Raw genomic sequence first — 24,871 nt, 5'->3', positions numbered from 1 at the left:
TCAACATGAAAACACCAGAGACCCTGATGAGTCCCACCCTCCTCCTTCAATACCATCTATATTTTTGCTGCATGTGACATCTCTCTTTCTCTCTCTGGAGCACTTTAAAGCAAACCTCAAACTTTATGTCATTTCACCACTGATTTACTTAGGGTCACTTTCTGACCTACATACAATGCCATCGTCCTATCTAATAAAAGAGTAATATGCAAATTGACCTTCACTCCAACACACAAGATGGCCGCTCCCTTGTGGTCAAAGATGGCTGCCCACCTGTGAACATAAGATGGCCGCCACAAGATGGCCAGCAGGGGAGGGCATTTGAGAGGGACCAGGCTGGCAAGTGAGGGCAGTTGGGGGTGATCAGGCCTGCTGGGGAGGGCAGATGGGGGGAAGGGAGGAACCAGGCCTGCAGGGGAGAGCAGTTAGGAGCAATTGAGCTGGCAGGGGAACAGTTAGGCATTAATCAGGCTGACAGGGGAGTGGTTAGAGGGTGATCAGGCCAACAGGCAGAAGTGGTTAGAGGCAATCAGGCAGGCAGGCAGGTGAACGGTTGGGAGCCAGCAGTCTGGGATCGGGCCTAAACATCCCTCAAAGGACATCCCTCAAAGGATACCAGATTGGAGAAGCTGCAGGCTGTGTTGAGGGATTACTCCCCTCCCTATGCATGAATTTCGTGCACCGGGCCTCTAGTTATATATAACATGATTAATACTAATTCCTTGATATCATCTTTGTCAATTGTACAAATTTCCTGATTTGTTCAGAGCTGTTATGCCACAAATCTTTCTTCTTTGATTTGCTCATTTTTTTTTTTTTAAAGATGGAATTTTAGAGGAAGGGAAAGGGAGAAGGAGGGAGGGAGAGAGGAGAGGAGGAGAGGAGAGGAGAGGGAGAGGGAAAGAGAGAGAAAGAGAGAGAGAGAGAGAGACAGATCAATGTGAGCGTGAAACATCAATTGGCTGACTCCTGTACCCTCCTACTGGGGATCAAGCCTGCAACCTGGGCATGTGCCCTAACCAGGAATCGAACAAGAAACTTTTTGGTGCATGGGATGATGCCAAATTAACTAAGCTGCACTGGCCAGGGCAGTTTTTATTTTTATTTATTTATTTTTTAAAAGATGCCTCACACCAAACAAGAGTTTATATACTAGGTTGGCTGCCCAATGTACCTGAGCAGTACTTCACCAGGATGGATTCTGGGGTCCCAACCTGGAGGCCTGGTCAGGGAGGAGGAGCAGAAGTCTTTGCTTTAGAAAAGTACTCAGATTATTTTGAGAGGCAATCAGGTTTGGAAACCACTATTCTCCATTGCCGTCTAGGAGACAAGGGACGAGTTAGTCCATGATTGGCGTATGATAAGAGTGCTCTGGAGCCTGTATTTAAAAAATTATAATGGTTCTACCAGCACCTAAATAAATGCCACAACTGAGAAGAACAATTCCTTACTGTAGCAAGGCCAGAAAATTACTTTGTTTTTGCTTTAATAGGAATGACTTGTGGCAACTGAAATAACGTGGGGGTAGTAAGTAACATCTGATTCCTGGCACTCTAGGCAAGTGAGGCTCAGGATGTTTCTCTGGTTGTAGCAAATACAACTTGTTATTTTATAGAGGTCACGGAAAATGAAACTCCTCCAGGGTTTTACCATTCGCAACAGAATCACATTCTGGAAGTGAATTAAATTAGAATGAAATTTAATTTTATGCAGGTTAACTTGGGGAGCTCTGCCTAACATTTGCGACCCAGAATGATATTTAGTCCTAAATGAAACAACCAAGTTGAACAAAACACAAGTTTATAAAAGTGAAACATTTGGTTGACCTTTCCTTTTGCTTTTTAAACCTGTTTTGTCTATTTTACCTGTACTTGTCCCTTCCTTTCACTTTATGGGTCATTGTGATCCACCAAGTTGGTGGAGAGCTGCTGTTTAGATAGAACACAGCTTATGTTTGTCTGGCACATGGAGGAATTAAACCTGAGCTCCATGCCGGTGAACATAATATTTGAAGTTATCTTAATTGAAATATTGCCTAATGCTGCTGTCACGGACAGGCCATTTATTTAACTACCAGTGTTCATACCACTGTGAAACTTGAAATGACCACCGATAATGAGGTCATTTTTGGTCCTTTAGATTTGAAATTGTTCAATGAAAGGGTTGACTAAATCAAAACAATACCAAACAAATATATTGACTAATATGCTATTACAAAAGATTACTGCTAATACTTGAAGATTTCCTTACAAAGACGTGTACAGTTTAGTAAGCATTTGTTATTAGTCTGTATAGATTGGTATTTGGGGAGACTGTATTTGAATATTGGTACTGATATGATAGGTATCGCAGGGTCAACCCTATTGTTTTTCTCCTTGGCCTTTTGCTGGTACCCCTAATGCAGGGGTCCTCAAACTTTTTAAAGTGGGGGCCAGATCACGGTCCCTCAGAGAGCTGGAGGGCCGGACTATATGAACTACTAATTCCTACTGTAACACCTCGGCTGCGCTCACTGCCCAAAAAACCTGGCGGGCCGGATCAGACTCCTCTGCGGGCCGCATGTGGCCCGCGGGCCGTAGTTTGAAGACCCCTGCCCTAATGGAGTACTGTAGCAATGATGCTCATGTGCCCTTTGCCTACACCGGACTTGGCATTCTCGATAGGACAAGAGTCTGTCTTCTCTTTGTATTTTCAATCCTCACACCACCCCTTGCTTTTAATAAGTGGTCAATAAATGTGTGTGGTAATGAATGATTCAACTGATGCTTGGGTTTGCGCTGGGCTCTCAGTATTACTGTTTTGACTGAACCAACTGACTGGACAATTTAGTCAAATTGCTGAAAAGTTCACCTGTATATACTGTTAATATTTTACATTTGTATAGCCATTTATTTTTTTCAAAGCACTGTGTGCCTTAGGATGGAATATCATGTTGAAAATCTCATTCTTCTCTCAACACCATACAAAATGAAGCCAACAGTCATCTTATTTTAGAAGTGGAAAAACAAATGAAGACAAATGGCCCAAGATCACAGTCAGGTATGAGCACTTGGGACTTCCCATGTCTCAGTACATCCCATTTCCCTTACCCTGGACAAACAATGTGGTGGGAGCTTGGAGGATGTGCTGGAGGAAGGCAGAGTGCTGTATTCTTTCTTTATTTTTAAAATATATTTTTATTGATTTCAGAGAGGAAGAGAGAGAAACATCGATAAGAATGAATAATTGCCGCCTCCTGTACACCCCCCACTGGGAATCAAGCCCACAACCTGGACATGTGCCCTGACTGGGAATTGAACCGTGACCTCCTAGTTCATAGGTCGATGCTCAACCACTGAGCTACACCATCCAGGCCAGAATACTGTTTTAGATTCTGAGGGCCTTTGGATGTGCAGTGGTTTTCCTTTAGTTCTTGAAGGATCTAGCAGAGGGCTGGGCCACAGGCAGGTGGTAGGAAAATGATGTATGTGAATAACTATGTATGCATACAAACATTAAACAATAACTATGTATGCATACAAACATTCCTTAACTCTTTTTGAGGAGACGGTGGTTCTGGGCCCCCCGAATGTCTGCTGTGTGTTCTTCCAGCTCTGCCCAGCAGGCCCAGGAGCACGGCCCTGCACTGCTAGCTAAATCCTTGCTGAGTGATAGTGCTCCTTAGGTACCTCCTTCCGGGCATGGTTACCTCTTCACCTGTTAAACGGCTGCTTGGCAAGTTCATGTACAGATTTTCCCTGAATAGCAAGATTGGCTCTATGCTTTGTTTTTCTTTAAAGTACCAGGCCCACTCTAAGTCTCAGATGATCATATTGATGTGCAAGATTCTGCCCTCTAATAGGCTCTGACAGTTGTCTCCTCTTTTACTTACAATTTTTTAAAAACTCAGATAATTTGTACACATCTAAACAGTGCAAACAGCACCAAGAAATCGCTGCAAAGCATCAATTAAAAAGTAGTCTCCCGCTCATAGTCTCCTGGTTATCATCCCTGAGTCATTGTATGAATGATGTATGTGAATAACTATGTATGCATACAAACATTAAAATTAAAAACACAAATTGTGGCATGATACCAGTAAACAGTACTTTGGAATTTATGACTTCAATTTCAAACTGTTATACTGGAGATTGTTAAATAAACATACTTATAGGTTCCTCCTTCCTGCTGTTTTAAAAGTACCAAATATTCCACTGTGTGGATTTGTCATAATTTTTATTGAACCTATTTTAACAGACCTGTAGGTTGTTTTTAGTCATTTGCTCCTATAAATAAAGCTCCATCCGGAACCGGTTTGACTCAGTGGATAGAGCCTTGGCCTGTGGACTGGAAGGTCCTGGGTTCGATTCCGGGCAAGGGCATGTACCTTGGTTGTGGGCACAAACCCAGTGGGGGCTGTGCAGGAGGCAGCTGGTCAATGTTTCTCTCTCATCGATGTTTCTAGCTCTCTGTCCCTCTCCCTTCCTCTCTGTAAAAAAATCAATAAAATATATTAAAAAAATAATAAAGCTCCATGATTATGTTTGGACACATTTGTGATAACTTTTATTGAATAAATCCTGGAAGTAGAGTTGTAGGGGAAGTTATATCACTTAAAATTATGATGGACATTCTAAGTCTCCCCCCCAAAAAAGGTGATTCAGTTTACACTTCCACCCACAGGGTATGACACCCTATTTTCCTATGCACTTGCCATCAATATTATAGAAAATGTTTCCACTTTTGCTAACTAATATCTTTGTCTTTGAAAAATGCTTGCAAATGTGGTCTTGTCATAAGTCCTCTTCAGCTCTGCCTCCACTTCCCTGTGCTTTGCAGGTCCAGAGCTCAAGTTTATAGGTCTGCAGGGCAATTCTTCCCTTTACACAAGCATAGGGTTTTATTTAATCTCTCAGGCTTCCATGCTTCTCCATTTATTACCAATCTACTTTAACTTAATTCTTTTAGGATCCCGGGGTGCAAGCCATCAGGGCCCGAGGCTTTCAAGGTACTGAGTAAATAAGATATGGCAGCAAACATTTCTTGTTAGTGAGGGAGAGAATAAAAGGCATGTCACTCAGGGTTTCTGGGCGCAACTTTGGTTCAATTATCTTCAGATGTTTAAAATCAAGGCCGTTTCCAGACCATTTCAAAGAACAGCAGGGCAACCTGCTGAGAACTGTGTGAAATGAACACCCTGTTACAACTAATTAGTGTACTGTTTTCCTTGCAGTTGGGGGTGAGAGGAAATATATGAAGGGTGTTTATCCCTTCCTGTGGTAGGAAAGAATTGGAACCGCTGGAAGGGCCTGGAGGGGGACCCAGAGGAGTTTGTTCCCAGCTTTCTCCAAAGAATGGCTGAGAGCAGTGATGATCACGTTGCTGATTTGATCGCAGTGCTCCTGCTTTTTTTGGAGCCATGCACCAGCTCTTCTGTTGATTTTACAACAAACCTAAGACAAATAGTCTGTTCAATGAAATCCAGTAACTACTCACTGGACACTTAAGAGTATGTAGATGAGTAAGGAATGAGTTCTTACCTAAGGTTTTTAAAATCTAGGCACAAAAAAGTAAATGAGTAGATAGGTGTTTGAGCCCCCGTAAGATTTCGAGAAGCATAGTGGTCATGGGCTTAGACTAGGTTTGAATTGTGACTTTGCCCCTTATCGGCTCTGAAAACTGGGGCAGGTTGCTTAACTTCCCTTGACTTCAGTTTCCTAATTTCTTAGAAGAATGGCATAAGAGGCACCCGTGGCTTGTGATTCATTAATATTAGTGGGTGTTTGGTCATTAGGGCTATGCTTCAGGAAGATCCATGTGACAGTAATGACTGAGATGACAGAGTGTGAACGGGAAGAATAAGGGGGAGAGATCTGAGATCATATATTTTTAAAAATATAATCAATTTGCTGTCTCCAGCATGTACCAGACCAAGAATCAAACCTGCAATCTGAATATGTGCCCTGACCAGAATTGAAACCACCACCTTTTTGGTGCATATGATGACACATCAATCAACTAAGCCACATTGGCCAGGGCAGGAGATAACAGTTCAGTCAGGATAGGTTGTGCAGCTGTGACAAACATGCCCCGAGTAATGCTCCTTTGCTCCAGCAAAGATGGCCACCTCATCCCAACCAGTGTTGTGAAAACAGGACTGCTCTCCAACACAGCAGTACCCTCCATTTCAGTGGAGGGAATGACTCACACTTTATCATGACAGTAGTTCACTCACTCATTCCACAAGCATTAACCTAGGCAGACAGGGAGGTGAATAAAGAACCCCTGCTCTCAATGAGACAGATATGCAAACAGGAAAAGGAAATACATGAGTGTCCCAACAAGGTATGCACAGCCTGGGGGAGCAAAGGGCAAGGACACCTGGCCCAGCCTGGGTGAAGGAGGAGCCAGGAAGTCATTTTTAGTCTCCTGATTCCCACCAGGCTTCCCGGAAGGAGGGCCTGGATGAAGGAAGACCTGGTGTGAATGTCCAGTCCCTGTGTGGTCACTCCTTCACTGCTGTCCCGCAGCCCAGTACCTCTACTCCCCTTCTGCTCCCAGCCTCTCCTGCTACTCCAGTCTGTGGGTCTCTGGCTATAGCTGCCCAGTGTCCATGACCACAGCAGTGATAAATTGTCCCCTCCTTTCCCCCTTACACCAAGAGGATGGGTTGGGTCAAGCCCAGGATGATTCAATCAATTGCACCACAAGTCACTGCTGCACTGACCAGACTCTAGGTCCTGCCCTCCTTCCTCTCCTCTTGACTTCAAAGCAATGAGTAGCAGAAATTCTGTCTGACTGAGTCAGAGTGGCCACTTGTCTCTATTTCCTCACACCCGCTTAGCTCCAGAACACGAAGGCATGATGCTGAGGGGAAGACTGCTGGCTCACACGCTAGCCTGCTTGCAAGGCTGTGTCATGTCCTATAAATGACAACCCTGTGCTTCCTGCCCTGACATGCATTGCCTCAGCCCTTCCCTTCATTCTCTAATATGGCTCCTGATCACCAAAGCCCAGACTTGGGTGCTTCCTGGGACTGGCTCCCTCTTCTGGGGTCCCGAGAACCTGGCAGCTAAGGGCATTCAATGCCTAGCCATTGAATCTGGTCGCTCAAGCTGGTCACTTCCAAGGTTGGACAGGGGGGCTGGTGGCAAGTGCAGTGACGAGTTACAGATGTTCTCTAGGTCTGATTTGTACTGTTGTTTCCATTTGATGGCAACAATGCATTGGGCTCCTGAAAGCAGAGCTTCCTGGTGAGTCCATGGAACCTGACATGGAAGGTGGCATGTTTTCCAGGGCAGGCCCAGCGAGGGTACTTGGGTGGAAAGTCACGTTGGGCCTTAAACACACCAAGATGGACAGACTGCCCAAAGCAGGAGCAGAAATAGCTGAGGGGTCCCTCCCCATCCACACACACACACACACACACACACACACACACACACACACATCCTGTTGGCCTCTCCTTAACCCATCAGCTCCTGCCAGACATCCATCTCCCTTATTCCACCTTCTCTCTTTCTCATCCTTGTTTTTCTTTCTCTCTCTGCGGTTGTCTTGCCAATCTCTGAGTTGCTAGAGCTTTTCTCGGGGTGCAGGAAGACACAGGGGAGCTCTTTTCCCCAAGGGCTTCTTCTCGCTGGGAAGCCACAGGAGCATGCGTTCTCTGCTCCACCCCAAGGCCATGCAGTCCAGGTGTCTGGACAGGAGGCGGCCTTGGCTCCCAACTCACATTATAATCAGAGTGTTTTGGGATGTGTTGAATTTGCTGCAGATAGTTGTGCTTATTCTGGTTTCGAAGTCAGATTTCGTCTCTTTCTCATGTGGTCTACAGGTAGCTCTCCTTGCACAATGACCTGAGTTCATTCTCTAGTCTTCACTAATGGTGAACCGGGATTCTGGAGCAGGGCGGACACCGCTCTGGAGAACAAAGCTCAGTATTTGGCTAGTGCTCAGAGTGTTAAGATTTTGGGAAATGGGTAAAGTGCAATAGGAATGAAATAGGTGCTGTATGCAGGCAGCTCCAGGGAGGCCTCAGCTCAGCTTGGCAGGGATGGTGTGTTTTTTTTTTTTTTTGCAGTTACAGAGAGTGGAGTCCCTGCAGTGCTGACAGAGGTAAGGCACCGGCAATATCAAGGCCCGTCATCTCTCAGACACCAGCCCGAGACATTTTGTACATTTCGTGTTCTGATGCAAAAGGCCTGGCACACCTGGCAGACCATAGCTCTCTGCCTTCCAACAGGGAGAGCGGATGGTCTCTCTTGCAGATGTCAGTAAATCCATACTCTTATTCGCCTGAAAGCTTTTGGGTATGGAGCAGAGTGTACCTCCCCATAGACCAGCGCTAAGGTGGGAGAATTCGGTGCGGTCATGTGGGAAGGAGCGCCTAGCACAGGTCGAGGTGCAGAGCAGGCACATAATCACTGACCTTCCTTTCTCTATTCCACCTCCCTTTTCTTCCTTATTCTGACATTCTCCTCAAGGAAAGTTTCCAGAACCTGCGTTTAATTTCCCACTACATATATAATGGAGATGTTACACTCTTTGCTGTCTGGTAAGGCATCATCTCTCAGAGTCAGACTTCTCATGAAATAGTATTGATAATTCTGGGACATAACCTCTCTTCCTCGAAATCTATAAAAACATATCCTTGGGTCAGAATTAAAAAAAAAAAAACAAACCTCATAGAAGTCTGGATCCCCATTATGAGTGTGTCCCCCTAGAGTTTTTAACTCTCAGATTTATCCATGTGGAGCCTCAGGATTAATCAGTTTCAGGTCAGGTTTTCCTACCTGGCTCTGGTGCCTGTGGAGGTCTGTGCTCATGGGTTTGTTCTCCAGTAAGTCATGATTCTCAGGACCCTGTCTCTTCAATTTTTGAGGAAGTTATTTGCTCTGTGATCTCATTTCTCTGACACATCTGAGAAGAGTTGTTGATTTTCCAGTTTGTTTGGGTTTTTACTTGTTGCTAAGATGGGGTGATGATGTCTGCTCCTTTACATGCTGGACCAGACACTGGAAGTCCATTGATGATAGTATTTTCATCTTCATTATCCCTTCTATATTTATTAGTTGACCCTCTACTTTAAGAGCTTTTTTTTTTAATTAGTTTACTAATTATTTAGGTATCTATTTTCCTATGTATCTATTTAAGTGAACCCAGGGACTCATGGACTCACATCTAGTTTACTTAATGGATTATAATCTGTCCTTATAATTATTTATTTTGATACTCCTATCATTCTGATTAACTTCTGACATGTTCCCAATACTTGAGCATTTTCTTACTTTCTGATGCAACAAGATGTTCCAGGCTGGTCTTGCATTTTTTTCTGCCCCAGGGCTAAAACAGTATGATTGCATTTTATTTTTTATTTTATTTTATTTATTTTTTAAAATATATTTAATTGATTTCACACAGAGAGGAATTGAGAGAGTTAGAAACATAGATGAGAGAGAATCATTAATCAGCTGCCTCTTGCACATGCCCTACTGGGGATGTGCCTGCAACCAAGGTACATGCCTTGACCGGAATCGAACCTGGGACCTTTCAGTCCATAGGCCAACGCTCTATCCACTGAGCCAAACCGGTCCCGGCTATGATTGCATTTTAATTAATTATTTTCCTCTGGCGGAGGTTATTATAGCAGAGGACTGAGTTTGGATGTGGAGTCCAAACTGGTTGTAATTTGTTGTGTTCACTGTACTTTGCAGCACATTCTGTGTGTGATGTCATCAGCATTTCCAATGCAAAGGGGTCATCTGTTACGCTTCTTTGAATCCTGTTCTCCTTTGGTTTGACATTTCAAGCCTGGGTGTGATTCATACATGTGAAATACCTTATTTTGATTTAGGTGATTGATTTATTTGGATACCTTTGTTAAGAACTGCAATAAGCACCCTAGTTAACTTAATATGCTTCTTTCTAGTGCTCTGAGCTTAGACTTTGTTAATAAAACATGGTCCCTGCACTCAGACGCTGTGGCTAAGTGGTTGAGCTTTGACCTATGAACCAGGAGGTCACAGTTCGATTCCAGGTCAGGGCACATGCCCAGGTTGCTGGCCTGATCCCGGTGTGTGCAGGAGGCAGCTGATCAATGATTCTTTCTCATCATTGATGTTTCTCTCTCTCCCCCCATCTCCCTTTTTCTCGAAATGAATAAAAACATTAAAAACAACAACAAACAAACATGGTCCGTGCTCTCATGAAGTTTTATATACTGGTAGGGAAGACAAAAAGAGCCTCCACCAAGCCATGGCAAATACCACACGAAAGTATGTAAATCACCATGTTTTACGGTGCCAATAGTAAGTCTACCAATTCTAAGGAGGAGGTTATAGATGGGACAGAGAAGACAAGCAGGACCCCGCAGCTCCTAACTGTCAGGACAGGAGGTCTTTGCAGACCTAGCATCCTAACTCTGCACATTTACCTTGCCTGGAAAGACTAACTCTTTTCTAGGCCTCCTTTCCACACCTGAGCTCTATGGCTAATGGGAAGCACATCAGGAAGAATGGGCTGCTGTAACCAAGCCTTGGGTCTCACTAAATCTCCATACCTGAGCATTACTTGCAGCCTAGAACAGGGTCGTGGAGAAACAGGAGAGCATAACATTAAGAGATTCCCTGTCTTTTTTCACTCCCTGATGCCTAGAGCAGGGATCTCTTACTTTTATAAAATTTCTATGTGAGCTGTGTTTCCCAGGCCTCACAGAAAGAGTATCACCCAGCAGAAAAGCATGCCAGGTTTTTTTTTTTTTTTTTTTCTGGCCCCGCAATTTTATATTTCCATGGTGTCTACAGACTAAGTTGTAAATGCTTTGGAAGCAGGGCCCTGTACTGTACAAATCAGCACCCACCCTTCCGCTGTATGTACTCAGTGATTGATTGGCTCCCTGTAACAACCCTGTCTGCTTTGGGATGTGTGAGATGGGAGATAGATGATGAGATTTGTTAATTCATATACATACAAAGCATCTGCGGTGTTTGCTTAACCTTAGGGCCCTGAGGTGGCTCTAGACTTTCACTTGTAGAAGCAAAATCACTATAGCAGATCCAGACCTCACTTCTCCTAAACATTTTTTGAAACCACATTTTTCCTTATTTAAAAAGCAGATGGCCTTTTTTAAAAGAAGGGGGCTCCTATATATTGCAAAGTCCCTTTTAAATAAAAATGAAGCCATAGTCTAGATCAGCGGTTGCTAACCTTCTGGACCTCACGGACCACTGGTTGCCGACGGCTGGTTTAGATGACCTCCAATGTTGAATTGTAGGAAAACTTAGGGCAAGAGAGGTTTTCCTGGCAAAACTAAAATGACACCGTGTTGGCGACTTCTGTGCTGCCCATCTTCTGGAAAGATGGCTCCCATTCTTCAGACTTGATGTTATATTGGGCCTTCTTGGACCTGATGATACCTGCAGCCAAGGAGGTGCTGGAATTCTGTCCTCTTAATGGGAGGGGCAGGAGAAGGTGCTGGTGGAGCTTGAAGGCTGTACTGGACCCGTTGGTTGGATCATGTGGTGCTCCCAACTGGGATGTTCGTGAGCATCACTTTTAAAAACCAACAGTTGGATTAGGGAAATCCCCCAACCTGAAATTAATATTGGCTTGAGTTATTAAGCCCAGAAATATTTCCTGTCTTTCAGATTTGCTGATAGGCCAAGCTCGCCTTAAGGGGTTGGATTTTCCCATAAGCACATGAGCTTTCTTGCTATTTTGGGTAATCACCTCTCTGCACACGTATGCTTCATCAGGAGCTGGGGCACAGTGAGTTTTGTTGACTTTGTCCCGTGCTGCATTAGGGTCTCTTCTTTGGCCAACTGAATGCTCTCGATGAGTTTGTTCCCTTCCGTGAGCAAGTTGTAGGGCTCTGGATTAGACACTGTTGTGTGTAATCCATCCCCATGTTAACAGGCGTTCCTCCAAGTGACGACAAGATCTGTCCCGTGGTGGATGACGGCTCTCCCCTGGGATCTGCTGGGGACAGACTGGTGCTTTTAGAACTGCCGTGTGCCTTGATCTTAATTTATCTGTTGTATTCAATATCATTGGAAGCCGGGAAAAGGCCACATACCTGACCTCTGTTCCAGGGCTGTGATATTGCACCCACTCCAAGCTCCCTTTGATTCCTTTGATCCTTGCCTTGGCAAGCCAAGTAGGGGAACTCCTTAGCTTTCTTTAGTCCCCAAAGATTCATCTGACTCTGTCGATTTGTGACATTTAGTCTTCAGATTAGGGTTTGATTTGATTGCAGGCTGCAGAAAAAGAAGGCTTTGACTCTATACTGGAAAGTAGCTGATCAGGCTGAGGCTTTTCCATGTGTCTCCATGAAGATCAGTACTTCTCTGTCATTGGCTGGCTGTCATGTGACAGTTCTTGAGGGGTAGGACACTGGGCTTTCTTTGGGCTTCCAGGCTAGGAGAGCTTAGAAGGGTGGGCAAGGGCCGCTCTAGACAGCTAACAGTATTTCTGTGAAGTCTGCTCCCGTTCTAAATAAGGACGACTCGTTGGCCCTGTTTATTTTAGAATGTTTATTTGGAATGAAATCAACTCTACTGAAATATTATCTACCTTTGTGTGTGGGGAGAGCAAGAAAATACTCACTACATATTTTTATGCAATCAAGAGGAAAATTGTTGACTTTCTTGAGCATCAAGACCAATAAACTTGAAAGAAGGAAAGGAAGAAAGAAAGAAAGAAAAGAAACTTGAAACACACTGTGTGTCAAATATTAGTGCTGGGTTAGGAGGACATGGGTTTCAGATACAGTTCCCATATATGTAACATTATACATATTATAGGCACACAGCCTCTTGTGTATTTTCCATTCCCATCTGAAATCGTATTATGTGAACTGTGAAATAATGAAAGTGCATTTTAAAATATATTTTATAATTAGAATCAGTGGCCTTAATGAATTTTATCACAAAGTAAAGTCTACTAGAGAATATTCTCAGCCATCTTCAGCCCAGAAACAAGTCCATGGCAATATAGAAAAAATGTCAGAATTTGGGTAATATATTTTTTAAAAATACCCCCCTCTCCTCCTGCCTCATTTCGTGGCTGCTTTCTCAATTTCTATACTGCTTTAATATCTACATATAGGATGTACCATTCCTTCAAGTGCAAAGGGCTTTTTTCTTGGTGGTTTCCTGCGCTTGGCTTCTGAGACAGCAGAATTTCAAGTAAAAGAAGTACTTGACTTCTGTCTTTTATGGGCTCTAGCACAAGTTCTTAGCCCAGAAAAAAAAAAAGTCTTTGTCAGGTTTCCCAGAGCAAAGAGTAGCTCTCATTCTTTTGCTGAGCTCCCTTTGGCTAGTCCACTGGGGAACTTCAGCAATACTTCATGAGAATGCCCAGTCTGGACAATGGTGGGTGTTTAAGGCTATGCTATGGCAGGTTGCCCAGGAGACGGAGGGATTAAACACCTGGGACCGATGGTTGGCTCCAGGGTTGTAAAAAGCCTTACAGAAAGAGTGGGCCTCTCAGTGAGGTCCCTGGGTAGGGAGAGAACTCACAAAGAAAATAATTGAGAATGAAGAGTTTTGGTCTCAATCTGAAGATATGGTTAGCTTTGAGCACAGAAATTGTTTTAAAAATTACACTGTTCGATGTATACTCACATCATCTTCCACTCCAGCGCTACATTCCTGTAAGCTGAAGGCACTGCTAGAGTTCCAGGGTGGGACAGGGTCCTCTCACACCCGTGGCAAGGATGGCACGGGTGAGAGAGGGAACTTTGTAGGGGTCATCGGTCTGGAGAAGGAGCACGTGGGTGTAGGGAAGGGGACATCAGACTGGTGACCTTCGGAGTGACTGTTGCAAACTGGCAGGGATGGGAGCAGGTCAATAGTTCCCTTCACCTCCCCCCAAGTCCCCTGGCTCCCCAGCCAAAGACAAGAGGTGAAGCAGAAATGGCCCCCGTGGCGGTAGCAGGTGAACTTTAATGACAGCCAAGGAGAGTTCAGGAGCAATCTGGAGATCCTGCCAGGCAGAGGGAGGACCAGGGCTTGGGATTCCACACGTCTCCTGCCCCGGGTTAGGAGCCAATGACTGATGTTATTGTGAGTGAAAACCCCTCCAGGGCCTTTCTCCAGTGGGGAGAAGCAGACCATCACACTCACTAGTGTTCCTCAGCAGACACACGTCCCGGCTTCTCATTCTGTGCACTTGCTGTGTGTGTGGCACAGCACAGAACTCAATGGAGGACTTGGCAGAGAATTTAGAATACCACACCAACTGGGGACAGTGCCTCCTACTGATGGGAGATTAAACTTCTTTCCCATCATTTCGTTACCCTTCTGATAGCTGGAACTTGGACATTTCTAGACTTTGAGGAAGGAGAGGCAGAACAGGTAGCACCTGCTTCTGTTGTGCTCAGACTCAAAGGCCTCAGCTGAGGGCCTCCCCACCAGGTCCCTGCCAAGGCCTTTTGCTTTCTTGAATGACTTGATAGCACACTGATGTTTTGAGGCTGGGTGCTCCCCACCTGGAGCCCTGGAAATGCTTGCGTGGCATGCTGGAGAAAGGAACTAACTTGAAAGAAACTCCCATGAAGTAAATCACCAGGACCGGATGGTTTTCATCCAAGAGTGGAGGAAAGAAATGAAGTGTGAAATAGCACAGATACTGATGAAGACATTAGTTCTCCATTAGATCCACAGACGTGTCAGAGCGGAGGAAGTTTGCTAACATAGTGACCTACTGCTACAGGACAGAGATCGGTGGCCCGCCTGATGCCTCTGGAAAACCTGCCCCATCTGAAAAGAATGACACAAAATATAAATGACACAATAGCTTTTGTCACCTTAAAACAGGTAAGAGGGACAGGTGGCTATTCATGTATGGCAGCATTTTAGTACAAACCCTTGGAAAGAGTAAGGTAGTGAGTATATGACATGTGGGGTTCTATCCCCTCATCCTGTGCCCATGGCAGACATCACTAATCAATCCCGTAATCTCCTCTCTAAGCTTGGACGGGTCTTCGTACTCTTTTAATTTTGTACTCTCAACTGCCACCATCCAATGACCAGATTTGACATATATGTTAAAACTCACTCACCATTCTTGCCTTAGAGGATGTATTTTATCATGGACCATATTGGCTTCTAATTAAATTGTAAATAATGGCACAAAGGAAGCCCTTCACAGGTAGTTTGGTTTAGGAGCATGACAAGAAACACGCCACATTCTTTCTTCTAAAGGCCGAGTTAGCAGAACATCTATCTCCAGGGACAGCAGTTTTGTGAGAACTGAATCCAGATGTGTAATCCCCGCCCCAAACCAGGGGAGGGTCTCTGGGAAAGCAGGGGAAGTCACTTCCTCTGAGGCAAGCAGCAGCCTGCTTCAGAAGTTCCCTTTAACAAATGAGAATCAGCGGCAACATCTTTCATTAGCCTGTCCTTGCAGAGTTTAAAGAAAGTTGTAAGCATGGTTGAATCCTGCATAGCAGCGGCTCTGTGGGGGTAAGGTGTAAGCTAGGTTTTGAGAGAAGAGCTACATGGAGGCCGAGAGAGAAGAGACTGGAACTTTGGATCCTGGGGAAGCTGAATAACTTGGAAAACTGGAGGTTTCACTGGGACTGGCCTTTATTTCACATGTAGGGAGCAGAGGCCAGAGACTCCCAGGGGCTATGCACACAGCACTTTGCCATCGAATTGAGCAGAGCCTCCTGTCACTGGTAATGATTAAAGTGATTTAGCTACAATCACTATCCTACAGTTTAGTAACCTCCATGTTGAGGGGTGTGTGATGGGGCAAATCTCCTGGAGTGGATTGAAATCTGGCCATTTGAAGAATAAATTCACCAGGGAATGGGCTGTTGAGCTTGATCAGCGAAAAGATGCTACATAATTTGATTATCAGAGAATCAGAATGCAGTAAAATGCACTTAGCATGTGCAAGACCCTCACTGTCCTGTGATTTCTCATTGGTAACCCAGGATCTTTGTACCACAGGTTGGGTAGGTGCTGTGGTTCTGAGGCCATGGCAGCAATGATAGGGTGGCATCTAATTGGTCAGCAGACCCAGGTGCTAGTTCCCACTGCACCCGTGACCTTGGTCACATCCAAGCAGAGTCATAGGTCATGGAATGAGATGCTGGTTGACTATTTTGTCTGGATCTTTGCCTCTCGGGAGCCAGGGATTATAACCTTCATCTTCGGGACACTCAGTAGATAAAGTGAGCAGCACAGGGGGGTGTGGATGAGCGAGAGAAGAGACATCAGGCCCAGAAAGCAGGTCTTCTCACTTCACAGCTTTGCTCCTGAGTCTCAGTTTCCTGTCTTCAGGGGATGCTGTGAAGGGAGTGCGGGTTTAGCGTGATGTTTACAGCCCCGGGGAGAACTCTGTGGGTAGATGATTAAATGTAGTGCTGATAATGTACATTTATTTCCAAGGCACTCGCAGTTTTCCAAGGGCTTTCATCTCCGTAATTTCACCCTGCTGAAAACTCACTGAGTTGGGTAAAGCAGTTGGGTTCCTTAACCGCTTTCCACAAACACATTTACTGGGACTCAGCTGGGTAAAAAGGCTTCCTCAAGGTCAGATCTAGTTCAGCACCAAGGCTCAAACTTCTCCGACCTTCTGATTCTGAATCCAGGGTTCTTCTCCCCATAGAATGATAGAGAATGGAGAGTTTACTCTAATGATTTTGACAGTAGTCTTCGGCATCACAGAGTGCTAAAAATAGGTTGTGAGGACAGGGAGGATCTTGGGAGCAAACAAACTGAGCTCACCAAGGTGTTCTCGTCCGGCAGCTTGGCGGCCGTGGCCTTGAGGAAAGTCTTGGCAGTCGCGCCGCAGGCATTGGGCAGCAGGCAGGGGCAGCGTCACCTTCTAACTGTACAAGCTTTCCCCGAGGAGCTGTCCTGGAGGCCCTGGGGCAGGGGTGGGGCAAGAAGGACTTCTTTTGAGGTGTGGGGACCAGGGACGAGACTACATCCCAGGTGAAGGGCCTGAACTGTATGTCCCCCAATAGCAAACAGGCGTGGTTGTGGCACATGTGGGGAAAAACAGCCTGGGAGTCCTGGGTTCAGAAGTTTTTCTGAGAGGTATGGGGATAGAGGGGGAAAGTCTGGGAGAGTTAAGGCAGTCTCACTTTCATTCACATAAAGATAACTTCTATTAATTTGTATATATTAACACACTTATCAATAACCATTAAAATATTACTAATAATTCCCTACTTCCCAAAATGATTTGATATGGCATGTAGTAAAAAACAAACCCATATATACGTACATGGATATGTGGTTAAAATAAAGGTAAAGGGGACTTGGAAGCACACAGAGAAAGTTGGGACGGTCCTACAGGGCCATTTCACACTCACAGAGAAACACAAACACTCCGTCTTTGTAAAAGAGACAAAGGATAGATTTTTATTAAGCTGCAACTCTATATTCTAAGTCATAGTCCTTGGGATACCTCTCCCATTGGAGACATCTAGATGAGGGGAAAGGCTTTATATGACAGAAGAGAGCTTGGCAAGGGGATGTTTGTCCCGCGTGAGGAAGACTGAGGCTGCCAGCAGTCCTCTTTTTCAGGTCTTAGATTCCTGTGAATCTCATAAATACCATTCTCTTGCCAGAAAAATGCAAGCTCCTACAAACGTGACTTAGGTCACTTACAAACTCCCTAAGCCCATCCATTGACTTTAAGTGAATAAGCTCTTCATTTAAAAAATGTGAAATGAAAATTTTATAGAATTTTTTTTTCTTTACAAAAAGGTTCATTGCATGCAGGTGAGATGACTGCAATGGAAAATATCTATTATATTATAAAATATTCTAATGTCTATGAAATTCCCTAGCCTATAACATTTACTTTTACATATGTAGTCATTGTACATTCACTTACAATTTTTCTTAGTCTTTTACTGGTTCTTTTAAAGATGTTATATAATGTGTACTCCACTGTAATTTGTATCTGATAACATGAGCAATATTTGATATAATAAGGAAAATGTGCCTTTACTGTTAAGTCCATTTTGATTACATGTAGAGTATGGCATATAAAATAATACTTTAATATATACCACAGCCCACACGCCACCAATAAGATCTCATCCTCCAGACTTGTGAATTCTTGGAAAAAATTACTTCCACATGTTCTTAAAACTACTTAAGATTTTTGACTGGTTGGTGGTCTATTGATTCTAAATATGTGACCTGTCAAAACGCCATCTTTAAACTTCAGTGATGCATAGAGGTTTGGAATTAGCAGGGCTGAATTTATTACAGAACAAAGGGAGGCGATGATTAACACACGCATCTGAGCAGTAGGGGAGAAAATAATCCGTGAATGGATTAGATGCCATGATCCTAAAACCACATTCTCTGAATGTTGGGTCCTTGCCCAGAAATGGGGTGAGGCCAAACACTGATGTCTTTTATATTATGGGGTATCTCCATGGAACTCTGATCAGGAGCACTGGGGCTGAGAGTGGGGGACCTAGACCACTGTGTGTGCAGTGACCTTCAAAACTGGGAGCCCACTTATTGTCATGCAGTTATCGGTCAGGCTGCCTGCCTGGTGGACGTTACATGAAAATGTAAATGAGTGAGATTTTATTTTATTTTACCACTAACCAGGAATCACTTACAGTTTTGTGTGTTTTTTTGGATTCCAGTTGGCTACTTCCAAGGCTGGCACAGGGGCTGCCAAGATGAAGCCAATTATTTTTCACTGTCCCACTAGAAGCCAAGAGTCACAGGCAGGCTCTGTTTACCGGCAAATTCTGGTAGATTCTGAATGCCGAGGATGTAATTTCAGGGAAACTGATCTTTGTAAGAATAGTCCACGAACAGAGAAGACTAAACCCGTTTTCTGATTGACGTCCCCCATTATTTCCTACGGATCCCACCATGTCTTGCAAGCTTTACAGAAAGCAAGGGTTTTTCAGTATCATAGAATGGCACTGATGGAGAATGACACTCTGAGAGAGGTCTTCGACAGATAGGTACCTTTCTGAGAAGAAAACAGACCATCAGGAAAGTCACTGTGACCCCCATTCCCTGGAGGGAGGAGGAGCATTTGAATCACAAGCCCAGGTGCTCAGGAAATCTCCTGTCACTCTGAGATGGGCTGGGACATGGTGCCATGCCCGAAGCTTCTAAATACAGTTCAGGCTGGGTCATCATGACAGATGCTGAACTGGCACCGCTACAGGGACTGGAGTGGGAACTCTGACAGCACTTAAATGCCACAGCCCCTGGGCTCCAAGTCTTCCTGGGCCGGGACAGGGACAGGCAGTGCAGAGCCTTATGGGGAGGCAGGCAGGAGCCGCTTTGGCAAGGAGGTCCTGCTGCTTCGGCAACGCCACTGCTCCTTCAGAAGGCAATGGACACCCAGCCACACTTCAGCTATTTTAGAAGTGGTCAGTTTCTGAATTGCTGGCACACTTGGAGGACACTGTCTCTTCAATGGTCATTCTGACCCTTCAAGGTAGGTAGGCCTGGGAAAAAAGAGGCGTGCTTTGTATGGCCAAGGCGGTGGATGAGGAATGAGTGCAATGAAGTGAGCTGATCAAGATGACTCAAGGAGTCAGGAATAGAGGTAGGAACAGTCTGTTGACTTCGGGATTTCCAGATAGGTCTTTAGTACACAGAAGACAGCATTAGGCACTTCCTTACCTTGCTCCACCCTCTTCTTTCTGGCCATCACCAAAAATCTACCCTGGGGTTAGCGTCCTTTAACAACTCATTCTCTTGTGGGGAGGGCTTTAGAGGAAAAAAGGAGACCGGAGAGACTCGAGAGACAGGATTTTGCTGGTGTATGTGTGTGTGTCTATGACATGGGATGTGAGGGGGGGTGGGTTCTAAGTTTTGCAGGCGCCCCAAGCTGGAGTTGGTGAGATGTAAATATAAAGACACTACTACAATTATAATCAATCCAGGGTATTTGTTTCACTCTCAATGCTTGACCCTGCCAAAGTGAATCCCTTTCTGTTGTCAAGGCATTTGATTTTAAGGTTTCTGTAGGTAGTGTGGGGTGGTGAGTGAGTTCAAGCCTTGGAGTAAGACCATGCATGGTTCTTCTCTCTGATGCTTCTGGGTGGGTGCTGCTGGGCACGTTCGTTACGACCTCACCTGTCAAAAAGGTTATAATGCCCAGGTCTCGGTCAGCCTCTCTCTCATTACTCTGGAGACTCCCTTGGGCAGTAGACCTTTTCTGTCTCCTCAGTGTGTACTTTTCTCATCCGGAGCCACAAGGTGAGTGCTCTTGACAAGATTGCCAATTTGGAGTCAGGGGACCATGCTGTCTCCCAGCTATCTTTCCAGATTCCCACCTCTCATGGAGTCTAGGGCTGCTTCTTCTGCTAAGGTTGATCTCTCTGCTTCTCTGTTCCAGTCCCCATTTCCTTACTGAAGGTCCAACATATATAAATTTTCAATGGACCATCCTGTTTTCTCTTCTTTCAGATTCTAGTCATGTTCCTTCTCAAATAGGGTAGCAGTCAACTTGGGCCAGGAGAAGTAGACCCACACAGAAACAGGCTCTCTCAGCTGCATGCTTGCTGTTTCTTTGCTTTACCTCCTGCCTTTCTGAAATTTCTCCTTCTAACACCATTTAATTTTGATAGTTTTTGCTTGAGGCCCTGGAATCTTTCCTTCACCAAGCGATTGATCGCTTCCTGTTCTACATTAAAATTTTTCTTTATTAGGATTTGCTTTTCTTCATTTGAAAGAACACAAACCTTCTTTTTCCCTCTCAGATATGGTCAGAGAAATGACCAGGAAAGATCTAACCCTTGTGGTCATCTCCTTTTCCAAATGATAGAAGGAACTAACATTTAAAATACTTCTACTATGTGTGAGCCATAAGCATCTCTACTATTTTGATGATGAGATTGGCTCAGATAGGTTAAATTGCTTGCCCAAGGTCATGGCTGGATGTGTGCGGTTCTAGAGGACTGTGCTCTTTCCCCTTCCAGGTGGCTTCTCTGGAAACCCCACTTCACTGCAGGCAATAGGAACACCAGGGGTATAGAGAGTGCAGCAGCTGTCTGTGTAAGAGTCATTCTGTTCTCGAAGGGACGGACATCTCCGCCATCCTTCCGGCCACCCCCAACAGCTTGACTAGCTCCAGCACTTGGGGAAAGAGGTCGTTTCTTCCCCTATTTTATCCTCAGGACCATAAACATCTATCTGAGTTACTGAGAATTTTCTAGGTGATTGACCTTGACTCCTACTCATATAAGTGACTAAATTCACGGAATTCATTTGATGCCCCTGAAAGATTTGATACCATTGAACTCATTTGATGCCCCTGAAAGTTTTAACACAACTCATAGTTGTGGAAGGAGAAGCTAGTTTCCAATAGTTCAGATTGTGTGTAGAGATGGCATTTCTGAGATTTCATTGGGAACATGGCATTCAATCAAGACACCTTGTTATTAGGGATATACTGGCCTCCTAAAGAAGATCAGAAGACTAGCATTCCAGGTTCTACGTCTGGCTCAGCTTACCCTTCCTCCCAGCCCTTCTCTGGACACATCTCTTCTCTTACTTGGTTACATATTCAGCAATTCATTCACTCACTCACTCATTCATTCATTCATTCATTCATTCAACTAAAACAACATTTTATTGAGTGCATAATAGGTACCAGACCTTGTCACTGGTGCTGAGGATACAAGAGGAATAACAAAGTGTGCTTGCTTTTCTCTAATCTGCTAGACTTTACTGTCATGCCTTTTCCATAAAATTACCTTTTCTCAGAAGATCCTTCTCCTTTCCCCAGCTCTGCCTTTTCATCTTGCAGACATCTCCTCATTAGGCCCAGACAAGACCCATGGGCTGGAAGAGGTGCTTTTCCCATAGCATTTTGTTGATATTGCTCTTAGCTAATAAAATACATGGGAATTAGCATTTATATATTCATTTTACTATTGATAAATGTTTACATGCACACAATATGTTAGCAATTCATAAAAATTTCACCAAGTGGAAATAATAATTTTTTTTTTTTTTTTACAAATGATAAAACTAAGGCTTAAAAAGGTTAGGTTTAGACAGTTGTAAAAAAAGGAGATGAGCTTTAGAACTCAGTTCTCAACATGCTATGTGGCATGCTGGATTTCGACTTTTAATTTTATTAGCTTATTTATTGACCTATCCTGTCTCCTGAATGATTTCTCTGGGTTTGGCTTGATAGGTTGGGTGGACTTAATTTTTTTACTATTATTATTAATTTCCTCTCACCATTTATCCTCCATCTATCCTCTTCCATCTCCCCCTTTCCCCTCTGCACTCACCACAGTTTTCTGTGTCCATGAGTTCTTTCTTTTTTGTTCAGTCAGATTTGAGTGGATTTTAAACCTTGAGTAGCTGGTGGCCTCCCAAGCATAATTTAAAAGGCATTGTATATTCCTGGCTATACTCAAATGTTCTACTTACATATTTATAATTGCCACCTCCAAAAGGGACTGTCTCCAGAAGTCATTGTTAGATTACACTTGTTGCTTAGAAATTGGCGGCTTAGTTCTTCCCTTGCAGGTTATTAGCATGAACTTGTTTATCTATCGGTGCATAGTGAGAATATCCTAACAAGGTATAAGGCAAGTTCTTCTGTGGCCTTTGGGGGAAGGCTTCCTTTCACTTCATGGACATTTAAAGAACAACCAACATGGCACATGTCTGTTGGTGGCGGTGTTGGGAGATTGCAAGTAGTTGTGGTTGCAAAGAGCAAACAAGAGCTTTTCCCAGAAAAAAAATGCCAAGAGCCTCAGGAGGGGCCTATGTTGACAGCTTCTGGCCTAACATTGACTGGTAAATTTTGAAGACCACCCAATCAGGATCAACTTTTGGAGGACCTCTGATGCAAGAAGTATTTAGACTGGATATTGCCATATGGATTGTGACCAATTATTGATTATTTTATCTGTGCATTGTCTGTGCTTTCATCAGGGACATTTTCTGAACCATAAGTTGGTCTCAAGTATTTTAGCTGTAGCAGAATTGGTTCAGTGGATAGAGTGTCGGCCTGTGGACTAAAAGGTCCTGGGTTTAATCCTGGTCAAGGGCATGTACCTTGGTTGCAGGGTCCACCTCCCTGGCCTGGGCCCTGGTCAAGGCTCAAGCAGGAGGCAAACAATCGTCGTGTTTCTCTCACCTTGATGTTTCTCCATGCCTTTCCCTATCACTTCCACTCTCCCTAAAAATCAATGGAAAAATATCCTCGGGTGAGGATTAACAAAAAAACAAACAAAAGAAGAATTTTAATTTCACGGGAGAATGACATATAATATTTGAATTAGGACCATTCTAGAAAACCCAGTACATGTAAGTATCCTTATTTTTTCTTGGTCTTCCCGATTAACTTGGTTATTGGCATATAATCTTATATGTTAATTTGATATATTACTATTTATAAAGTGCTTACAGATACATTATTATCAGATGAATTCTCTTCAAGAACACATATCCAAAACAACTTTGGGGCCTGAATTCTGACTTGAGTTAAGCCTAAATAAACCAAATTTATTTTTATTTTTATTTTATTGATTTTTTACAGAGAGAGGGATAGAGAGCTAGAAACATCGATGAGAGAAAGTCATCGGTCAGCTGCCTCTTGCACACCCCCTAGTGGGGATGTGCCCGCAACCAAGGTACATGCCCTTGACCGGAATCGAACCCGGGACCTTTCAGTCCGCAAGCCGACGCTCTATCCACTGAGCCAAACCGGTTTCGGCGTAAATAAACCAAATTTTGCACATGAACTATTTCAGCTGTCTTCTATGTCTTTCAATGTTGTCATTACACATTTCTTCAAGTCCAGACGTCTTCCAATGTTAATTTGTACCTTGTAATGTTATGTTGCTTATGGTCTAGGACAGTGGTTCTCAACCTTTCTAATGCCACGACCCTTTAATACAATTCCTCATGTTGTGGTGACATCCCAACCATAAAATTATTTTCGTTGCTACTTCGTAACTATAGTTTTGCTACTGTTATGAATCATAATATAAATATCAGTGTTTTCCATTGGTCTTAGGTGGCAGGTTGAGAACCACTAGCAGGGTCACCTAAGACCATTGGAAAACACAGAGATATTTACATTATGATTCATAACAGGAGCAAAGTTATAGTTATGAAGTAGCAATGAAAATAATTTTATGGTTGGGGGGGTCACCACAACATGAGGAACTGTATTATAGGGTCACAGCATTAGGAAGGTTGAGAACCACTGGTCTAGGATAAAGCAAAAGAGTGACTAACATTGACTGAGACCTTCAGTGGCCTGTCACATTTGGATGCTTTACCCAGAGGGTACGGGGACAGGAAATAAAATACAACAAAGAGGACCTTTACCAATGTACCTACTTATTAAATAATGTTACGTTTGAGATGATACCTAAAAGATTCATGAGATAACTACCATACTACTGAGAAAGACTAAGTCCCATATGACCTTGGTTTGAATAGTCTCCTCTCCCAAAAGAACTGACAATATTTTAGTTTCCATAGAGCTACCTTCTGACTGAGCCTGAATATGAGGTCTGCATTGCCACATTCATATTGGGAAGCACACAGTTTTTCATGCCTGGTTCTGAAAAATGGGCAACAGTGTCTGGTGGCCAGAGCATCATCTCTAATGTCAGATTAACTTAGGTCCCGCTCTGACTCCTCCCAGTTATGTAATGTGAGAAAAGCCCCTTCATCTTGTCAAGCCTCCATGTCTCCATAGCAGCAATCATGCCTACTTTCTAGGGTTTTCTGTGAAAAATTGTGTAAGATGATAGAGATAACTGTCTAGTATAATACCTGCTACTTCTAACCCTTTTTTCCTTCCACCTGCAAAGCATGCTGGAGCCCTTTCAAGCTGAACCTCTGATGGACTTTGGACCTTTGATCAATAAGAAATAGATATCAATATAAAAATTACTGCTGCC

The 24,871-nt window shown here is 43.9% G+C and overlaps 1 protein-coding gene across 5 annotated transcripts in view; it reads left to right on the top strand.

Annotated features, from left to right (window-relative positions):
* The window catches only part of TBX15 (T-box transcription factor 15), a 102,025-nt gene that overhangs the window by 32,143 nt on the left and 45,011 nt on the right, over positions 1 to 24,871 (top strand). The window contains exon 1 of one of the 5 annotated variants that reach the window (XM_084866091.1): positions 19,258 to 19,422. The exons of the other annotated variants lie outside the window; for them this stretch is intronic. Within the exon in view, the coding sequence (XP_084722217.1) occupies positions 19,401 to 19,422 (22 nt within the window). The 5' untranslated portion in view covers positions 19,258 to 19,400. Of the gene's footprint in view, positions 1 to 19,257; positions 19,423 to 24,871 lie in introns of those variants that run through there. 5 annotated transcript variants of the gene reach the window in all.

The sequence above is a fragment of the Pipistrellus hanaki genome (assembly GCF_964339955.1).
Source record: "Pipistrellus hanaki genome assembly, chromosome: 18".
Taxonomy (NCBI): Eukaryota; Metazoa; Chordata; class Mammalia; order Chiroptera; family Vespertilionidae; genus Pipistrellus; species Pipistrellus hanaki.
Note: the sequence above shows the minus strand (reverse complement) of the source record. Positions and strands in the feature narration are given on the sequence as shown.